Consider the following 22840-nt stretch of genomic DNA (forward strand, 5'->3'; position numbering starts at 1 on the left):
CTTGAGAGGTTTTTTTAAATGTTGAATTAATTATAAACATAAATAAAATAGAAGATCTTGCAACTCCGGGCTTTCCTCCCCACATGGCAACCGTCAACTGGAGCTCAGTGGAAGCTCAAAAGCTGCCCAAGGCCATGGTGCCCACCACTTCCTGTGTTTTTTTGCCCAGCAGCTTTACTCATTGACTTTACCTATTTTGACTTTACTTTACTGGCACCTGCAAATATCTGAATTTGTGCTTACTGTTACAAGGAACTTGTCTAAAAGCCAAACGTCATTGTTAAAAATATCTAAATTGTTTGAGGTATTGACATTCTAATCATGCAGCCACCTTTCTTTCAGATTCCCAGGCTTGAAACTGAAATCATTCACGACTTAAATCATTATGATACTCTCCTCAACTTTCATATGCAAATTTTCATAAAATTTGACACTTCTTGTCTTGTATACAATTAATGGAGTGATAATGGATCTAAGACGTCATCTAAAATGCTTCATTTTACTATTGTCAACTTCCCATTATTGATATCTGTCATGGTCCTTCCTTTTCCATTTTTACTGCTGACATCTTATTTTACGTTCTTCTTACCTCCAGTTTGAGCTACAACAATAGCCTTATTCTAACTGTTACGCATTTTCCAAGCATAAATGTGGGCAAAGAGTTAATAAAACCCTTTCACCTGATACATGAGGATCTGACCTTTAGTTACTCTAACTCTGTTGCCCTGGGAATCTGCTGAGGCTGGGATTTCAACTTTACCACTAAGGCTAAGCAACACTGAGAGGGGTAAAAATAACCTCTTATTGGAATATTGTATTCAGGCTGTGTGCAATTATAAATGAATTATAAGTACCTGATGAAGATGACATATTTTTGACTTCCCAGAGTGCAGTTACTCTTGTAGCCGGCCCGCCCCTTGTGGAGACCCTGGAAGCTATGTCTATGGTGTTGTCATAAAAGATACTGCTCCTGCGGGGCACGGGGCTTTAAAGCGAGTGCAGTTTGTGGACCTGCCTAATGTGAGTATCCCTGCACCTGAGCTTTACTGCTGCGCTGCGCTGCAGCTTGGACTCTCGCAGAGCGGGAGGGCTGATGCAGTCCTGCCCCTCTAGTCTAGAGAGTTGGAATATTTAGTGAAGGCTAAGAAGAACCCCTCTCCCATCCTCTGTAAAAGGACCGTGGAATAAAGTTAATAAATCCTCCCTGTAGAACTGTTGAAAAATACAGAAAACTTTTTAGAAACAAAAGTTCCCCAAGCTATCACAATTCAAAAATAACAACGACAAAAAGCATGGTTAGATCTTTCTTTCAGTTAATATGTGTGTGTGTGTGTGTGTGTGTGTGTGTGTAAATGTGCATATTTATGTTTCTTTCAGTTTTTATATGTACATATATAAATGTTATTTCATGTATAATTTCCAAAACTTCTTTTAATATTCAATACTACCTAATAAGAATTTTCCAATTTTAAATATTACAGACAATTTCCCATTACCTCCAGGAAATCCAAGCTCTTAATTTGCCATTCAAAACCTCACATAATATGGGTCCATGTTATCTTTTTAACTTTCTCTTTCACTGCTCTTTCTACCTATCTACATTCTATCATCCCTTGTAGATTCAGCCCAAATTTCATCTTCTAATAAGCTTTTCTGCACCAATCCTAGCTTAAAGCAATCTCATCATATTCTGACTGTATTGTCTGGGCCACTGGTAATTTCATGCCTCTTAATGTTTTGGATCTCTTTTTTTGTGTATATATTTGTACATCTGTATCTACATCTATTGTACATCTTACCTCCACACCCATCCAACATGAAGACAAAGATACAGACACTATACATCCTTCCAAAGAACCTAACACAGGGCCCTGTTCCCAGTTGTTACTGAATATGTGGGTATTGCATTTTTTAAAGTTTAGGACAATAGATAGTAAACATATATAGAGTATGAATAGATTAATTTAAATAAAACAATATTTTTCAAGTTTACCTGTTCTCCACTGAGTGTCTGGAGAATTTTGATATTTCCATCTTCCATCCTGTAGATAATGACCTGGCCTGTATGATTGTACCGAGGCTGTCCAGCAATATAGAGCACATCTCCAGAAGAAGCAGTAGCAGAGTTTACAGTGTAACCTAACAAAAGAAAGATTCCAGATATACCACCTGGACCCTTAAAGTCTTCATGTAATAAATTAAGACTCTTTTTAAATGGCCAAGATAATCATTTTTATATGGTTATATTTTGAAAATAATATTTTTTCTTCAATGCATGTAAAGAATTTGTTTTGGTGGAAGCTTTTAATATGCTCTCTATCTACCACAACTGCTTTCTCCTGAGAAGTTATTTTCCTCCAATCCGAGTTTTTCATTATTTAAAATCACAAATGATATAACGATGACACGCATAAAAAAATTGCACATCCCCACCCCAATTTGTAATAAATCAATTGTATTTCATTTGGATATATGTGTCTGCATTACAGAAAGTAACACTTTTTATATAATTGGAATCATAGAAAATGTAAACCTTTTCTGTGCTGCTACTAGCTTTTTAAATTGTAATTTTAAATAATTGAAGATGATCGCTCTTGGTTAAAGCGTAAAGACATTGCATTTATATTACATGGCCATTTCCCCATAACACACTAGAATTCAGGTGGTTTTAATATTTTTGGTATTATACTTAAGATGTCAGACACCTTGGGGCATTTAAATTTGTCCCTCTTCTGGATTTTTTAACAGTGAATTTCAAGGAATAGATCACTGGATCAAGTTTTTAATGGTTCTTATAGTGTCTAGAAAATTGTTTCCAGAAAATTTGTACTACTTTGTTCTATGAACAGCCATATGAAAGACAATTTCATGAAACTGTCCCAGGCTTTGTGTATCATCACTATTATTTAAATTTGTGTATGTTTTAATAGGTGTTAAACACTGTCTAACAACAGTACCTTGCTGTGATTTTAATGTGATTTTATTCAACAGAGAGCTTGAATCATTTTTCATGTATCTGATCTTTCCTCTTTTTTTTTTAGAGACGGAGTCTAGCTCTGTCGCCCAGGCTGGAGTGCAGTAGCGTGATCTCGGCTCACTGCAAGCTCCGTCTCCCGGGTTCACGCCATTCTCCTGCCTCAGCCTCCCAAGTAACTGGGACTACAGGCGCCTGCCACCACGCCTGGCTAATTTTTTGTATTTTTAGTAGAGACGGAGTTTCACCGTGTTAGCCAGTATGGTCTCAATCTCCTGACCCTGTGATGCGTTCTCCTCGGCCTCCCAAAGTGCTGGGATTACAGGTGTGAGCCACTGTGCCCCGTTCTTTCCTCTATTTTAATTGCGCTTCCATGCTTTTTAAAATTTTGATTGTCTTTTTTCTACTTTTGATTTTATTTGCATATATTTTATATTGAAATTATTCCTGGATCATTATTTTTGTTTCTTCGGTTTCTTCTGGAATACCTTTTTCTTCTGTGCAACCTCCTCCTCTGGCTTAGAAAAATTTGTTCTATTTCAGTAAGCATCATCTCAGTGTGGTGGGTGCGATAGTGGGGGTGGAGGTCACGTATGGGTTAATCTGACCATAAGCCCTGTAAACAGAGCCAGTGCATCTTGGGTGCTTCGCCCACCTAGATGTACACGATGATCAAGAGAATCTGCATACAAACCTTTAAGATCATCACTGCTTTTTACATTTTTAAGCATGTGCAACAAACTTTCAGCACTCTTCTGGGGCCATAAACCCTCTGTCCAGCTCCACTGTTCGGCTTTGGACACATCTACCAACTCCACCATTGCAATGATGGAATGGCACACACTGCTTCTATAAAGTCACATCTTTCAGATACTTGTTGGCTTTTCAGATATACATACCCTTGATTGCCTGGGTAGCTTCATGGATGTTCTTAAAGTGAACACGAAGATTTGAATCTCTTGATTTGAATGATTTTTTGGGTTGTTCTGGGTCAGGTGAATAGTAAACCATTTTAAGAGATCATCTTAGGCTGCTTACAGGAAGAGCATAAATTGTGTCTTTAAGATTAATTTTTGAGTGAAAAATTAGATTTGTTCTTTGTGTTTTGAGAAGAGAGCCATATCAATGAATAAAAATTACCACACGCAGATTTTGATTTTATAAAAGGAATAACTCTTCTAATAACCAGATTTCATCAGTGTAGCAGAAGTAAGATTATTTTTCAAAATGTCACAGAATAGCACTCCTCACTGAGGAAAAGATCATTTTTCTAACTCATTTACCAAGTATTTTACTATAAAGTAAGTTTGACTTTCTTTCAAAAATGTTAAAAAGGAACAAAAGTTTTTATACAATATGTTTATTCTTACAAGTGCTAAAGGAACACAATTCCTTAGGTGTATTATCCTTTATGAATATTCCTCACATTCTCATTCTTTCTTCTTTCTTTGAGGGTTTTTTATTATTATACATAATAGAATCTAAAATATTTTTTCAAACATGTAATGTGTTCTATATTTATATTACTAACCACAATATTGTTTTAAAATGAATCTTTCTGGCCATGTTTATACATACATAAAATGGAAAAGAAGAATGTGCAAAATGAAGGCCGTTTTATTTCATGCCACTCTACTAAGAACTATAAAGAAGGGAGTAGAATGACAGTGTTAGTACGTGTGTGTGTGTGTGTGTGTGTGTGTGTAATTTGCAGAGCTGTGAATGTAACTTGATAAAAGGCCTCTTTTAAAAATGAGTTAAAAATTATGTTTGAGGCTAGGAGTTGTGAGATTATTTAATTAACTCTCTTTGATTACTTACACTTGATAACTAAAAATATTAGCTGAAATAATCTCAGGGACAGTAACTACCAGTTAGTGTAGTTACTAATTGAGGCATGGGTGTCTAAAGACAAGAAAGAAGAAAAGAAAAAGAGAGCCAGAGCCAAGTAAAGCCTAATTTTAATAGAAGGAAAATAATTATAAATATTTAAGCTTAATAGTGTTTCCTGAAAAAGAAAAGAATAAGATGGAAGAAAAGGGCTGGGCGCGGTGGCTCACGCCTGTAATCCCAGCACTTTGGGAGGCCGAGATGGGTGGATCACCTGAGGTCAGGAGTTTGAGACCAGTCTGGCCAACATGATGAAACCCAGTCTCTACCAAAAATCTAAAAAATTAGCCGGGGATGGTGGCGGGCACCTGTAATCCCAGTTACTCAGGAGGCTGAGGCAGGAGAATCACTTGAACCCAGGAGGTGGAGGTTGCAGTGAGCAGAGATCATGCCACTGCACTCCAGCCTGGGCAATAAGAGAGAAACTCTGTCTCAAATACAGAGAAAAAAAAAAAGAGGAAGAAAAGGCTAAAATGGATGGCATAGCCCTTTGCATGCATTTATGAAGAATGAATTCTGTCAGCTCTCATAATTCATTTGTTGGGAAAAGGGCCAAGATCTAGTGAGGTAATGGGAAACAGGTATGATCTGTCTTGATGCCATGACATTGCCTCACATCTTTCCTTCTCCTTTGAAAGCTGTATGGCAGGAATAGAATTCAGCAAACTGTGGGTGGAGGAGGCGGGGGAACATAATCCCAGCTGTATTTTCACCACCAAATTCACTTGCAATGCCTGTATTGGCATAAAGCAGTTTGGGTAATAGAAAGATAGAGGTATGACTATGTTCTGAGACAGATGTTCGACAGCTTGAGTTCTTACAGCTTCCTGATCATTACTGATAAGCACGGGATTTTTCTAATAGAGCCTCTGCCTCTCTGCTTCCTTCATAAGATTTTTCATAGTCTTGCAACTTGCAATCCATACAGTTTATGAAAAAATACACTCGGTGTCTTCTCAGTTTGTGACCCCCACGAAGAAACATTTTGAAAACTTCATTTCAGATTTAGAATATTATTTTGGGTGGAAAAAAACACAAGATATTTGTCCTGCCTTTTCTGGATGCTTTTCTATTTTGAATGAAATTTTACATGTATTAGACTTTATGTTGGCAAAATGTCATATCCCCTCACTTATGAGTAAGCTAATGAAATAATTTCTGAAACAGAAAAGAAAATCTCAGTGCACTGTAGAAAACATATCCAAAAATTTCCTTTTTGGACAGAGAGAAGTCATATATTATAAATACTGTGGTCAGAAATAAGATTCTTTTAATATTTTCTTACTTGCAGTGGCATCTTTAAGTTGAATTCTCCACATCTGCTTTAAGCAACGTTTAACCAAAGCTTTTTGGGAATGACAAATTTAGGATTCTTAAAAGTTTATTTATTTTAAAGGAATTTAATCACATATAAGTAAGAATACCAAAAACTACAGTGTTATCAATTAAAATGTGTGGGCTTCCTAAGAGTGGCAACAATATCATACACATCTTTGTGGGCTTCACACAGTGTCTTTAATTTTGTAAATACTCAGTACTTATTAGTAATAGTACTAATGTCAGCTACTATTATTATTTTGTATTATGTATGAGTTTTCTATTGCTGCTGTAACAAATTACCACAAACATGGTGGCTTAAAGCATCACAAACTTATTATCTTACAATTCTGTTTATTAGAAGTCTGGCATAGAGCTTCCTGGACTAAACATCAGGATATTGGCAGGTCAGTGCTCCTTTTGGGAGCCTATAAGGAGAATCCGTTTTCTTGCCCTTTGTAGCTCTAGAGCCATCTACAGTTTTTGGCTTGTGGCCCCCCTCCATCTTTAAAGCCAACAACACTGCATCTCTCTGACCATTTTTCCATAGTTCTGTCTCCCTCTGGCCACATCCAGGAGAGGTTCTCTGATTTTTAGAATGCTTGATTATACCAGGTCCAGCCAGATATCTGAGGATAATCTTCCCAACTTGGGATCCTTAATTTCATCATATCTGAAAAGTCCCTTTTGCCATGCAAAGTAACCTATTCATGGGTCCAGGGATTAGGACATGGACATCTTTGGGGGTCATTATTCTGCCTACCACAATACTAATAAGAGGAATGTTTATTATATAACATTACATAATAAAAAAATACAAAATAATATTTACATAATAAAATAACAGACAACACCCACTGAGTGTTAACTGTGTGTCAGTCACAGTACTAAATAGTCATTACTTAATCTAACAACCCAAATGATATATATGGTGTAATTATTTCCATTTTAGAAATAGGAAAATTGAGGCTTTGAGGGGGAAAGTAATTTGCCTAAAGCCATAGCCAGGGGCTGAATCAGAAAACAAGCTCAAGTCTCTATGACCTCATGGCTATCATTAATTGTACACCTTGTACCATAACTGCTTCAAGTCTTTATTATCATAGAATCAGCAGCTTTATAATTGTTATTTTTATGGGTGTGTAATATTCATTAAGTGGATTTACTATTTATTTAACTATCTGCATATTTTGGGGCATTTAGGATAATGACATTTCCCCCAATAACATCAATAATAATACAATGGAAATCATTGTTCACTTGGCATTCTTAAATATTGGATTTTTTTCCTTAGGTTAGGTCCACAGAAGTGAAATTTCTGTATAAATGTGGTACTAATATTTTTTATAGCTCTGTAAACACATTGTCAAATGCCTTTCATAAGGAGTTTTACTAATTTATATGTCATCCATTATATAGGAAGATAAATGTTCTATATTTATTCTACATATAATAGAAGCCTCAGGTTAAGCTGGTTCTTGATTCCAAGGTATTTCACATAAACAGTCTCATAGAACCTTAGGATGTAATGAACTTTTAGAAGATAGCTAATCTAATCCCCAGCCCTCATTTTTAGGTATTCTGTGTCATAGCACATATCATACTGATAGTGATTGCTTGTTTCATTATTGTCTCTCACCCAAAAAAGTAAGGTTTATCAATGTAGGAATTGGCCTGCCTCATCTATGTTTTGATTCTGTATAAACTCAGTGTTTGGCACATTGCTGGCACTCAATATTTGTGCAGTGCTTTCTTAATCAATCCAGAATCAGTTATTTCGGTATCGTGATATGAACACTGACATAAGAGTCAAGAAGCCTCAATTGTGGTTTCACACCTGCCATAGGCAGCTGGGACATAATTGTTCTATCTCTCGGTTTCTTGATTGGAAATTAAGACTACATGCTCCATAGGATCCCTTTCAATGCTAAAATTTGAAATGAATTTTAAGCCTAACCCCTATATTTTATATCACAATCCTCCAAATACCTAAAAGAGATACAATGCACACTTTGTTTTCTAACCTTCAATTTCTTTAAGTTTTGGAGAGAGTGAGACTCGTAGCAGGGAATCGCTTCTGGAGCTGACTTGTCTATGTAATCTTTTACTAGCACATCCTAGTTTGTCATTTTCTCCTTGTAGTATGTGATACTCAGAACAACAAGATACTGTAGCTGTTGGCTGACCAGAGTGGAATGTAACAGGATTTCTATGAGAAACAGACTGGACTTTAATTCATGCAGTTCTACATGTCTTAAGAGATTTTAGCAGTCACAGTGCAGCTGCTGTTGACTGTTACATTTTTAGTCATCTAAAACTCTAGTCCTTTTATTCTTTTTAAGTCCTGCTGCCCCTACAGCTTTAATAGGTGTCCTTAAATAAGGAGATGTATGAACACCGCAGTAAAGACCTGCCACCTTCCTGGTAAAATAGAAAGCAACTGGGACAGAGAGAAAAAGACTTGCCTCTGGGACAGAAAGATCCCAGAGAGGAAGGCTAACACGTGAAGCTGTGAATGCTTCCGGGCCAAGGTATGCGTTTTCTTTATCACTGTATCCCCAGCACTAAGATGAATGCCTGGGGCAAAAGAGGACCCCCCAAATATTTGTTGAGTGAGTAAGAGCTGGGAAGCCATATCCTGATGGTCCTTTTTATTTTAGGTCCTCCCAACTGTTGGCGAATATCTTTTTTCAGTGAGGGGAGAGTTCCCTGGCATCCCCCGGGTGTTGCTTCGCTTGGTATAGATCCCAAATAAAGTGGTACCAGACATGTAACTCCTCATTTCTGGCAAGACGCTGGGAAACAAGATCACGTTACATCACTGGGTTTAAGTTGAATATTTGTCTGATTGTGAATGGAACTGTTAAAGAAGAAGTTACATGACAAAATACATTTTTCTTTTCCCAAATTAGGACCCATAGAGGGAAATTAATGATAGAAGACATTTAAGACAACATGAGAGTTTGGTTTTCAGGATATAGGAGAAGTTGAGGTTTCCTTTTCTACTCTCATTTCTTGTCCACCAGGTTCAAAGTTCTTCTTGAAGTTAAAGTTGATACCAGACACAGAGAGACTGAACATACCAGAAAGGGCACATATCATCCTAAACCATTCCCTGCATTAGACAGCCCTACTAACAAAAAATGACTCCCATGTATGTCATTTTGAGTAACTAAAGCTGCTCAGAGTCCTGAAACATTGCATGGGTTCTGGAAAATACCCAACTTGTTGAAATAATCTTGCTATATGGTTGCAAGCCTATAGAAACATAAGCAAATAATGCTAAAGGTAAAAAATGGAAAAGTAAAACAACTCTTTTATAATTATATCCAAACCTTACCTAAATAAGAAGCAAGCGGTTCATTCTTTTTGGTAGACTCAACATTAAAGGTTGTGTTTCGTGGGATTATGATTTGACTAGCCTTCTGCATGACAACTGTTCCATTCCAATCATAGGCCCCTACTGCTCCAAGCATGACCCAGTCCTCACATGCAAATAAATAAGATAATAATATTTAATAAAAATAATAAGGGGAGATACTTAAACGCCATTAACAATGTGTATAGGTATACTGTTCAAAGTGCTTCACATTTATTAGCTCATATAATCCTCATGATAACTCTATGGGCTAGATGCTATTGCTACCATACCTGTTTTACAGAAAAGGAAATCGAGGCACAAATAACTTGCCCAAGTTGTACAGTAAAATTGCACATGGAAATGTCAATATTCTATTGCAAGGATCATTATGCCTTTTCATTCATTAACTACAAATGATGTATTTTATAATCTTGCCTCTCTGCTTTATTCTGGGTGCCCAGCATCCTAGGTCTTGAACATGGAATTCTAATAAGACCCTTGAATTCCTTGACACTGTGGAAAATTATTCCACATCTGTAGCAAATATGTTAAATTATTTCATTTAGACAGATACATAATTACAAGGCACGGCTCACACTGTCTGATTCACAACTATTAGTACAATGTAGTGAACTGTGTGAGAGAACATACTTTCCTAATAAGAAGCTTGTGAAATGACATTTTCCTATTTGAATTAGAAAACATCATCATAGCCTGCATAATTGTTCAAACTATGAACTGCACGTTACACTTACATACTGATGGCTAGATGTTGGTTTTGGGAAGGGAAGTCTTGCAAACATATAGTTCATTTTTCACCAACTGGTCAACATACCTGTGAATAATGAGCACTGAAGCCAGTCTGAGACATTTCCATTTCAAATGAAGCTGCTGACTGGTCAGCTGTAGCTATAACATGGGAAAATATCACTGTAAATAAGTAACAATGCCTTTTCATGCACTACTGACTTGCAGAATACAGATAACTGGTAGAGCTTGTGGTCTTACCAACCAGAACTTCAAACATCTTAGGGCATTTTCAGCCATACATTTCTCAACCCAAAATTTCTAGGTAGGCCTGGGTAGAAGACAGAGAAAGATAGTCAAAGGGCTCATGTCTCAAATTCTTGCTCATTAGCAGCCCTGTCCTTGCCAGAGGGGTTGAGAAATCTCCATTCTTATACTGTAGTATGTTGTAGATCCTGTGGTGCTTTGGGTCCACATGGTTCAAGTTGGATGTACTACAGTAGGAAATTCCTGTCCAAATTCATGCCTTGGGAACCCTGCTGAGCCCTTAGGCTAAACTCCCTTAATATGTTATGGGACTGAAAAAAATTTCATTCACATATTTAAAGAGGTTTCTCAACTCCATCAGTCCCACCCATATTCAGGCCATAGATCCTGTCAGAATTTCATCGTGTGATAAAGGGTTTGGGTATTTTAGTATGCATTTATTTGCTCTAATTACCGGTGGTAAGTATCACTCACAGATCAGGAGGGGTCTTTGTGATAGGACTGCCCACATGCCATTGAATCATATATTTTTAAAAGATCCTGTACCCATTTTGAAGCTCTTTACTGAAATGCAGAGATAATTCAGAGCATTCCATGGCAGTCTGCTACTCTCAAATTATTCTCAAAATATTCACAAACCCAAAGCCACAATTTCCTGAGGGAATTGATGGAATGTTGATTTATTTGCTTGCACTAGGGGTTACTGATTTATTTGGCCTTGCAGATAAGTTAAAAATAGCACTTAAGAAAGTCAGTCTGCCCTTTTGTTGAGGCAAGAGAATAATCAAATTTGTGAAGGTAACTATTTGTTAGTTATTTACATGGATAAAATTGCGAACAAATACATCAGTAATTACCTTTGTAGGACTAGATTAAATGGGGCAATCAAGACTTCAAATACATCATTTTAATCTCTTGTGCGAATTGCCCTATAATTTAAATGACTGAGATGCACTTTAACTTTAATGTATTTTCAGTCCACAATGCTTTCAGGTGTTTTCTCACTTATCTGCACCATCAATAAGAATGCAGCAACGGAAACCTGCATTATTTCCAGCACCTGCCCTGCCGCTATTCTGCCTTCACCTGAGAACAGACAGAAGGAAGCTATGTGATGTTCTTCCTGCTGCAGTGGCATCATGGTAATAGACCACTATACTCTCCTGGGCTTCTTGCTTCAAACTACTCCCTGGACTGTTCATGGGTGTTTGGGCCCGCCACTCTAAACACCGTGCAGCCTCTGGTTAGAAATGCTGGCATTTTCTCCCAGTGCTCAACGGGAAATGGAGACAGTAGATCATTTTCTGATGTACTAAGCAAGTCCTTGGCATACTTGCCTCAATAGATGGCACTGTCCTTGGCAAGCAGAAATTTCATAATCACAGCTATTTGTCATCTTAAGATACATGTTGACAGGAAATGGAGATTTCCCGAGCAACAAAGAAATAAAGCCTTTTTCAACAGCTCATGAAAAAAATAAGAAATAGTCTAGTAGAAACACTGCTTTTGGTGTAGTGTAGCAACAAAGATGATATAGAAGACATTTGTAGTCTGTAAAGTTCCTTATAAAATGATGTCATATTTAAATATAGAGACTTCTTGGGGTGTTTGGGCTCTTCATCACGTCACCTTTAATCCATGGTGTAGTTAGGTTAGAAACAATTTGAAATGTCATTTCAGGCAATTGATCTCCCCCTCCCCCAGCTGAAGTGGGCTTCATTTCTGCCAGTCTTAGGTTACTTGCTTACTTAAGAGGAGATTTAGAAATGACACTGTATTCTGTTGAACTATCAAATGTAACTATGTAACTTTTCTTTTAAATTACTTTTACAGATTGTTTCTATCATATCTTAGCCCATGTTATTAAAAATTAAAAGTACACAATTAGTTGGAAGACCTTATGTATTTTCTTAAGGCCAGCCAAGCTCATAATCTGGTTTATTGGTAAATGACACCGGGATAGCTGTTGAGAGACCAAGGCCACTTAAAAATGACTTGTACACAGAGCACAAGACAGCTGAGTTCTTCAGAAGCAGCTGGGACTCCAGACTCATAAATAATTAGAGTGTTCTGTTTCTAAAGGCACAGGGGAAAGAGGCCAGGGGAAAAGGGAGGCAGAGAAATTCAGTCTGACTGGGCTGTAGATTCCTATCACCTCTAAATCAAATGTTCTAAGTACAGATTGTGACCCAGTCATGAAATCAACAGACTGAGTATAGCCAGCATTTTTTTTTCATTGAAAGAGATTAGGGTAGAATGGAATTGATGAGAAGCCATCACAGTGCATCACATATAAGAATTATCTTGTGAAACCTTGCCTTATTTTTATATGTATATATTTATGCGCACTGGGTCAAAAAGCAAAATGTAGTTATTATCGTGAGTCACACTCAAAACAAGTTTGAAAGCCATAACTCTAAATAATTTGATTCTATACATTTTCATAGTCTAATTTTTCTGCATTTTCCCAGCCCCTTGATGCTCAATCAAAATGGTCTACTTTTTTTCAGTTATGTCTCATTCCCATTTTGTCTTTCTGTTTCCTATTATCAATCATATCAGGGAAACTAAGAAGTTGCTCTTAAATTTCTATTTTTAAGATATAGAAACAACAGTCTTTTAGTATGTCCTCACAAGGACAGGGTCACCTGGATTTGGAGGTAGCCTAAGGGGAAGAGAATTCTCTGGTGGTTTCTCTCCCTAGTTGGAGAAAAGGTGCATGTTCCCTGAGACTAGAGATCATCAAAGAATGTGAAGAAAGAAGCTTTGCCAGTTTGCCTGGCATAACAATTCTGAAGACTTTTTTTTTTTTTTTTTTTTTTTTTTTAGGAAAGATCTAGTTCCAAAGTAATTAGCTACTTGACATCCTCTACCTAAGGCAGAATAGGGAATGCCATAACTCGTTATCCTCAACAGCCAGTCACCACTGAAAACCCAAGGAAAAATCTGCAAAGAAGTAACATGATTTAGACAAATACAGTGAACCAATGTTTCATTGCCATGGATTTTAAGGCAAAGTTCCATGAAGACCTTTAAAATGGGCAAGGAGCAAAACACAGAGAAAATAAATGGACAAAGAAGTTATTGCATAAGAGCACTCTTGTAGTAGCTCAATATGAAATGAAGAAACAAATTAAAAATAAAATCTCAAACCAGAGGTAGTACCCTCATTTTCCAAATCTATATTACAGAAAAGGAATAAAGCACATGGAAACATTTTTGTCCTGGCACATCTACATTGACCATTGTCTTCATCGGCTGTCCCATCAGCACTGCCCTACCATGCCCTTACAAAGAGAGCCTCTAGCAGACACAGTGTTGTGAGAAACAGCCGTCTCAATGACAGATTTATATAAAAGAGCATTGTTCCATGCTAGATATTGTACACAGTAAAAAAAAGTATTACTGATGTATTAGGAATAAATACAAAAATCCCATTATACTGATTTTGAATTGCAGAGAGAACATGCAGCAATAAGATAAATAGACATACCTTCCAGGGCAAATATTCTTTCTCCCAGAGTTTTAACAATGGTGACTAGAGCCAATTCATCAGAGACGTTGAAGAAATGCTTTTCAGTGGGTTCGCTTGCAATTGATTTTATTTCCTCCACAAATTTTTCAGTGCTTAAATTTCCTCGGTTATAGCTGCCAAGAATCTAAGACACAACAGAAACAGCAAGAATATATTTTAAATTCTATGTGTTAAATAAAGGATCTCAAGCATTTTGTCAGTAAACAACAGTGTAGAGTACCTTAGCATAATGGAATTTTTATGTACTTTCATATTTATGGAAGAGTGATTTTCAAAATTTGCAGACTCCCTAATATTAACTGTTATATAAACACCGCAATTGGTGTAGAAAAATATAAAGGGCAATTTTGCATGTGTGTGAAAATTTCTCCTCTTGTACTCTGTGTCCCTGTTACTAACAGCTGTATTTTTAAAATCTGACAGTTCAAAAGTAATGTTATATTCATAGTTTCTTAATGTCTTTGATATTATTCCAGCTAGTGATGTCATTATCTGCTGGCAAAGGCAATCAGCAAGTGAGTTGCCTGCTTTTGAATGAGCAATTCTTCCTGAAACTATTACCAAAGCACAGTCCAGCACATATATATTTTAAACACATACTGGACTAAGTGGTAATCTAAATTGGCAATCTAGAAAATAAACAATTGAGATATTCTTGTTTGAAACCAAATGTTGGAGACAGGGGCATTCTTTTTTATAGAGAGGAGAGAGAAGCAGGAGTTACATATGATAGTTAACTATAATTATTTAGATGTCCAAGCAGGTTTTCTCAAACATTTAGTTTTTTTTAAGGTAAGGTTTATTGCAATAAATTATATGCAGTAAAATTCACCCTTTTTAGATGTACAATTCTATGAGTGTGACAAACCAATATAGTTGTGTTACTGCCACATCAAGGTGTAGAATATTTCCATCACCCCAAAAAGTTCCCTCCTGCCCCTATAGTCAGTCCCTTCCTCCCCTCGCCTACCCCTGGCAACCACCGATCAATTGTCTGTCCTTATAGCTTTGATTTTTCCAGAATGTCAGATTTAAGGAATCATACAGTATGTAGCCATTTGTGTCTGGCTTCTGTGACTTTGTACAATGCTTTTCAGAGTCATCCGTGTTGCTGCATGTAGCAGTAGTTGGGTCCTTTCTATTGCAGAGTAGAATTCCATTGTATGGATGCACCACAATTCATTTAATGAGAACATTTGAGTTGTTTGCAGCTTCAAGATATTACGAATAATGCTGCTGTAAATATTCACATGTAGGTCTTTGTAATAGACATATATTTTCTTTTCTCTTGAGTAAAGAACTAGGAGTGAAAGTGCTGCGTCATACGATAAGTGAATGATTAACTTTATAAGAAACTGCCAAACTGCTTTCCACAGTAAATGTCTAAGAGACCCAGCTGCTTTGCATGCTTGTCAATACTGGTTATTGTCAGTTTTTTTTTTTTTTTGTTCACTTGTTAGTTTTAGCAATTGTGTTGGTGTATAGTGGTGTCTTATTTAATTTGCATTTCTCTAATGACTAATGATGTTGAGACTCTTTCATACACTTATTTGCGATAGTATTTCTTCTTCGGTGTAGTTAGTGTCTGTTCAAATCTTTTTCCCATTAAAAGAAAATGGGACGTTTATTTTCCCTTAAATGTGTTGTAAGAGTTCTGTATATAGTCTGGATGCAAGTCCTTTATGTGTTTTGCAGATGTTTTCTTCCCGTCTGTAGATTGTCTTTTCATATTCTCAACAGTGTCATCTGAAGAGTAGAAGTTTTACATTTTGATGAAGTCCAACTAATCATCTTTGTTAAGGTTTGTTTTTCTGCCTAAAAAAATTAGTTTTTAATGTAAAAATTTCTTATGTTAAAACTTACTTTTTAATATAAAAATGTTCAAGATAATGAAAACATTTTTAAAACAATATGTAAAATTTAACATGCAAAAAAGTTTAAAAATCCCCAATATGTACATATGACCTAATTCTATTTTTTAAATCACATAAGTACATGGGCATAAAAAATATGAAAAAATGTGTATCATAATTTATTATTTTTATTTCTGTATATTAGGACACTAGGTGTTTCCTTATATTTGCTTCAATATAGTTTTTGAAAACTTTATAATAAAAAATCACTTTTATAATAAATAAAAAAATTAGTTTTTACCCTAACACCTGTAGTTGCAAGTGTTACCTGAAGATTATCACTTTGGTTTTTATTTTATTTTTTTTTAGTGTTTATGATACATTTATAAAAATAACTCAAACTGGACACAAGCAAAATGTCTATAAACAGTAGAGTACAAATTGTGGTCTATAAAATAGATAACAATAACAAAAAATGAACCCCCAGTACACAAAATATCACAAGCAATAATTATGTTGAGTGAAAAGCTAAACACACAGTACATACTATACAGTTTTATTTATTTGAAATTCAAGAATTGGCAATCTAAGTGAGGTATGGTGGTATGTCACATCAGTGGTTACTACAGGGGGTGTGTATTTAAAATGAAAAAAAAAAAAGAGAAAAAACATGCTGGGTATATATCCCAAAGAAAGGAAATCAGTATATTGAAGAAATATCTGCACTCCCCTGTTTATTGCAGCACTGTTTACAATAGACAAGATATAGAATTAACCTTAAGTATGGATCAATGGATGAATGGATTTAAAAAAACATGGTATATCTTCACAACAGAATATTATTTATCCATTAAAAAGAACAAAACTTTGTCATTTGCAGCAACATGGATGGAACCGAAGAACATTACATTAAATGAAATAAGCCAAGCACTGAAGGACAAATATCACTACGTTCTCCCTCAAATGTGGGAGCTGAAAATGTGTATCTCATAGACGTAGTGAATAGAATGGTGGTTATCAAAGGCTGGAAAGAGTAGTGGGGAAGAGCAGGGATGAAGAGGGGTTAGTTAATGGATTTAAAACTATAATTAGATGGAAGGAATAAGAGCTAGTGTTCAGTAGCACTATAGGACAACTACAGTAAACATATTGTATATTTCAAAAGAGCTAGAGGAGAAGACTTGGAATATTCCCAACACAAAGAAATGATAAGTGTCTGAGGTGATGGATATTCCAATTGCCCAGATTTAATCATTACCCACTGTATGCCTGTATCAAAATATCACATGTACCAGGTAAATATGTACAGCTATCGTGTATCCATAAAAGTTAAAAATACATTTTAAAAAAGAAAGCACAGGAAACTTTCTGGGAGTGATGAAATTGCTCTATATCTTGATTAAGTCTTATGTGGGTGCACACAATTGTCAAAACTCACCAAATTGTTCACTTCATGCACACTTTGCCCACTGAAACCTTGCATTTCACTGTACTGTAAATATCATTTGAATTTTTAAAAACAGAATGAACTATATGGATATGCAACAATATGGATGAATCTTAATATAGTATTAAGTTTTAAAAGTTCCAAAATATTATATACAGCATTACACTCTTTTTAAAATGTTAAAAACAATGAAATATTCTTAAAATTTATTTTTTTGGATATGTATGGGTGCCTACATATTATTTTGAAAAGTAGAGCAAGGGTTGAGGAATGTAGAAAGTGGACTGATGATTACCCAGGTGGAGGAAGGCAGGTGGTAAATGTGCTCAGATGTAGTTATCATAAAAGAGGGCTAGCTCTCGATTTGGGTGGTAGGTCCACGGATGCTTATAATATTATTAAAATAAATACACAGATATAGTTCTAAACAGAGAAACAAATAAAGTTTGTTTCAACAAATGATTACAATTTGGCCTAAACGAAGCAAGGATCAGGATTAATTCAAGGCTATGCTCCTGGAATCCAAAAAATAAAGGAAAGACACTGAGCCTTTTGCTATTGCTTGGTTTTTGTTTTTCGTTTTTTTTTTTTTTTAGACTATCCAAATCCTCTAAGAAGAAGGAGAGTCTTGGCCTCCAGTGACCATGAAGGTACAGGAATTTTTTGGCTTCACATTTCTTTTTCCAATAATAGCCTTGTCTGGCATCATTAAAAACGAAGAGCTCCATGGTGCTGCCTTCAAAGTCCTGTTACAAAACAGACCTCAAGCACCCTTCTGACCACGGTTCTGCACTGTGGCCTGGGAGGATAGTGGGCACAAGGGCAATGGGCTTGAGGGCTGCCCCCACCCCTCTCCTCCAGGTCCGAGGCTCCCCCTACCCACCTGAGTAGCTCACCCCCACTGCACATCTACCTGTAGTTTTTTAAAGTCAGATTTAGAATGGTAGATTAAAAAACTGACATTTTGATTAAGAAGGATACAGATTTTTCATTTATAGAAAGTTAGAAAAGAACTAAAATTACTGTTTAAAGTGTTGCTGTTTATGATCTATGAAAGACTTGTTTATTTGTATCATTAAATGGATAGTGGGCTGGGCACGGTGGCTCACACCTGTAATCCCAGCACTTTGGGAGGTCAAGGCAGGTGGATCCCCTGAGGTCAGTAGTTCAAGACCAGCCCGACCAATATGGTGAAACCCCATCTCTACCAAAAATATAAAAATTAGCCAAGTGTGCTGGTGTGCGCCTGTAGCCCCAGCTACTTGGGAGGCTGAGGCAGGAGAATTGCTTGATCCCGGGAGGTGGAGGTTGCAGTGAGCCGAGATCATGCCACTTCACTCCAGCCTGGGAGACAGAGCAAGACTCCATTAAAAAAAAAAAAAAAAAAAAAAAAAAAAACAACAACAACAACAACAAAAAAAAAACGGATAGTAGTTTAGAGCAACAACTGAAATACTATAATGTACACTCAATGTTAATGCGAGAAAGTGAGTCTTGCAGGCAGTGCAGTGGCTTTTGAATGTTCCTTACTAGAGAGAAGGCAGTGGTGGATTTATTCTCGATTCTTTTCTTTTGCTTCAGTAAGGCCCTCATCCTTTTCCCTGGGGAGTATCAGTGACTGTCCCAGAGGAAATACCACATGTCTCATCAGAGGACTTTAAGCCAACTCTGCCCCTGTCCTCTGGCACCCCCCAAGTCACTGGGTGCCCTTGCCTCTTTCTCAGCTTCCTTACCTGCTGCTCCATGAAGTTACAGGAATAATGAGGTTACAGGAGTAATGCACTAATGTCTGGGAAGAACTTCAAGCTGCTTTGAAGAAGTACACTGTTAAAGAAAACTAGAGCTAGCTCTGAAGTAACTTTTTATTTCAGAACTTGTTCCCCACTAGAATGTCTACATTTTAGGTAGAAAGGTCTATACCAGGAGCTTATAAATTGCATCAGAATACAAAAATTCAATTCCCGTCTACTTCGCTGAAAAGCAAGTGTCAAACGTCAGAAGTTGTTAATATTTAAACAGAGACAACTGGCACTTTCCCCCACTTTAGCTAAGTGATGGGGGAAGATAATTAATGAAAAAGATAGTCGAAAATTGCTCAGATGGGGAAGGGAAGCCCAATGGCCACTGCTCTTGTTATATCGAACAAATTCTCTCTCTTATTTAAAGGCAAAGGCATTTTTCCCACCTTCCCACCCTCTTCCCCTCCTTTCCTCCTCTTCTTTTTCTCTTGTTTTTTTCAGTCCTCTTTTTCTCACCCTTCCTTCCTTCCTATGTTTTTGCTTCCTTCTTCCTCTTTTCATCTTTCCTTATTTTTTCCTTCCTTCCTTCATTTCAATGATTGTTTGTTGAGTGTCTGTGTGGCCTGGCATTGTGCTGGGTACTAAGGACCCAGAGGGAGCAAGACCCAAGTCTGTCCTCACAGGGCTTACCTTCAAATGGAGACCTTTCTCTTTTCCAGCCTGGTTTGTGTGACTTTCATAAAATTACCCAATATGCACACAGCTCTTCTCTACACCCAAGAGTTTGAAAACATCTCTAGCAGCACACTTACAGCTATGGAAAACCGTTGAATGTTTTCATCTTCACAGTCTTGGATGACCTTCTTCAGTTGATAGTTATCATGAGACTCTCCATCCGTCACAATAACCATGACTTTTTTAACTCCTCTTCGGGCACCCCGGGCTTCCGTGAATGCCTCCTTTCTGAAGTAATCACAAACAAAAGACAGGTTGATAAGACACCACTTTACAATAGACAAAGTAAAAAACTAAACAAAAACACTGACTACTCTAGGTAGCCCGGTGCTTCCCTCCAAAATTAGCATCAATGCCCATCATTCAAGCTGGGAGGCATGATGAGCCTTGTTTGTAATAGTTTTAGATTTATTTCAGATGATGGAGAGGTCTCCATTTTGCTAATCACCACACATCCTATATATAAAAAGGCAGCAGTATTTTATTCTTTGGAAATTTCAAAGGGAGGGTGTGACTGAGGCATACATCAGGGTCAGAGACGGCCAGATCTGTAAACACTCCCCCAGCTGCTCCTTTCTCTGTAAACACCCCTTCTCTCATTTAACAGGCCTCTTTTCTTCTGCGTCTAGCAGAAACTTTTGCTTGAGACTTCGCTTCCCCCACAGCTACTCTGACATTTGTAGAATGGCTTGAAAATCCTCTAATCTGGGGAGGAGAGATGAGAGAGAACAGAGTATTAGTGGGGCTGTGAGTGCTTGAGAGTGTCCTGGGGATAGGGACATCTGCAGCCTTTCACATGGGAGTAATAGACTGCAGATGGTGATGGTCTGAGTCCATGGAGCAGTCAGTTGGGTTTTAGTGGGCAAAAAGTGGTTGAAGGAGTTACAAAACATTTGGCCTGAACTATGTGTTAGGACACAGGCTGCTGAGAGCAGGGTGGGAGAAGATGGCAATGGAGAGGAGGGGAAAATGCTATAACCTAACTGCAAAAATAACCCCGAATTTCAGGGAGGCCGAGGCGGACAGATCATGAGGTCAGGAGATCGAGACTATCCTGGCTAACAAGGTGAAACCCCGTCTCTACTAAAAATACAAAAAACTAGCCGGGCGCGGTGGCGGGCGCCTGTAGTCCCAGCTACTCGGGAGGCTGAGGCAGGAGAATGGCGTGAACCCGGGAGGCGGAGCTTGCAGTGAGCCGAGATTGCGCCACTGCACTCCAGCCTGGGCGACAGGGCAAGACTACGTCTCGAAAATAAAACAAAAAATAACCGAATTTCAATTTAATTAAACAGCATTTATGGAAAGAAACAGAAGACAGGGAAATGGAAAATTTTTGTTTTTTATGTATTCTATCTAAATATATACACACACTTCTCCCCTCCCCCTTTATTTCCTTTTACTCAAAACTTTTCTCTCTGGAGTCTTGGAAGAGATGAGTATATTTTATTTAGGACTAAAGTAATGAAAGGACTTCATATATTTCTAGGATTTTGGTACAAAGTACAGCGATCATTGTACTGAATGGTCCATTTAGATATTTGGTTGTACAGACAAACAGCTGCCATTTGAGATAGATTTGCCAAGGAAACGCCTGTCTTAAGCTAACATTGCAAAGAGTTTGCACAACAGATACACACTAAATATATCATAATTGATATCTTTAAGCAGGAAGAGAGGATTCTGGTGAAATGGGCAAAAGGATTCTATAAGATTACTTTTCCTTTCAAAGGACTTAAAGCAAATATGACAAGATTGGCCAGGCGCGGTGGCTCACGCTTGTAATCCCAGCACTTTGGGAGGCTGAGGCGGGTGGATCACGAGGTCAGGAGATCGAGACCACGGTGAAACCCCGTCTCTACTAAAAAAAAAATACAAAAAATTAGCCGGGCGTGGTGGTGGGCGCCTCTAGTCCCAGCTACGTGGAGAGGCTGAGGCAGGAGAATGGCAAGAACCTGGGAGGCGGAGCTTGCAGTGAGCCGAGATTGCGCCACTGCACTCCAGCCTGGGCGACAGAGCGAGACTCTGTCTCAAAAAAAAAAAAAAAAAAATGACAAGATGTTGACAACTGTCAGTTCTGAGTGGTGGATATACAGGATATAGTTGTACTACTTTTTTACTTTCTTTGAGTCTCTCTGCCCTCTATACTTGACAAAGACCTTCTCCTTGACCAAAACTGAGTCAGGCTCCTTTATGTCTTCTTCTAGACTGGGCTCTGACCCTGGGCTGTGTTCTTTACCCACTTAGTCCAGTTTAAGCAAGAATCTGACTTAATCAATTTAGCGGAAATCCCTCATCCTTGGTGTCTGATCAAATTCCTCATTCCCCACCCTCTAAATCTTATTATGCTGTTCTGTGATACTATCTTTTAAAAGAATTGAATTTATAGGCAATTAGGCTGAGACAGCTCCAGTGCCTTATGTTCCTATGTAAGCAAACCAAAATCCAATTCAATGTAAACAGTAAAACAAAACTTAAACACTACCAATTAGAAACTGCCAACTAATTTCTAACTAGAGACTTTACCAATCAGAACCTGGCAAGTAACCTCTAACTTTCCACCAGATCATACACAAATAAGGTAAATGCCTAGCTATAGCCAATCAAGTTATTTATTTAATTTGATTTTGTGTTCAGGCCATAAAAGCCCATTGCTCACACTGCTAAAATGGATCTTTCCGAACCTCTTATGGTTCTGACTGCTGCCTGATTCATGAATCATTCTTTGTTCAAATAAACTCTGTCAAATTTAATTTGTCTAAAATTTTCCTTTAACAAGTAATAAATATATATTTGGTCTCTGCCTCTGGTTTCTGGTGCAGAACTCCTAAAACTCTTGTAACTTCCTGAGCAATACTGGTGCGGGGTGCATCTTTTATTCTAATACATGGTCTTTAACCTGGGTTTCTGACATAGATATTCTAATCTGTTGAATTTCCTGGGTGATAGGAGTATCTTTTGTTCTAATGAAGTAACTC

General features: G+C 37.4%; 1 protein-coding gene across 1 annotated transcript in view; it reads right to left on the reverse strand.

Moving 5' to 3' along the window:
* ITGA1 (integrin subunit alpha 1) overlaps positions 1 to 22840 on the reverse strand; it is a 170887-nt gene that overhangs the window by 46935 nt on the left and 101112 nt on the right. The window contains exons 8-12 of the mRNA XM_055252682.2: positions 19943 to 20093; positions 14050 to 14215; positions 10378 to 10451; positions 9522 to 9666; positions 1994 to 2139 (exon numbers count right to left, since the gene is read on the reverse strand). Coding sequence (XP_055108657.2) covers positions 1994 to 2139; positions 9522 to 9666; positions 10378 to 10451; positions 14050 to 14215; positions 19943 to 20093 — 682 coding nt within the window. The remainder of the gene's footprint in view (positions 1 to 1993; positions 2140 to 9521; positions 9667 to 10377; positions 10452 to 14049; positions 14216 to 19942; positions 20094 to 22840) is intronic.

The sequence above is a fragment of the Symphalangus syndactylus genome, chromosome 18, assembly GCF_028878055.3.
Source record: "Symphalangus syndactylus isolate Jambi chromosome 18, NHGRI_mSymSyn1-v2.1_pri, whole genome shotgun sequence".
Classification (NCBI taxonomy): domain Eukaryota; kingdom Metazoa; phylum Chordata; class Mammalia; order Primates; family Hylobatidae; genus Symphalangus; species Symphalangus syndactylus.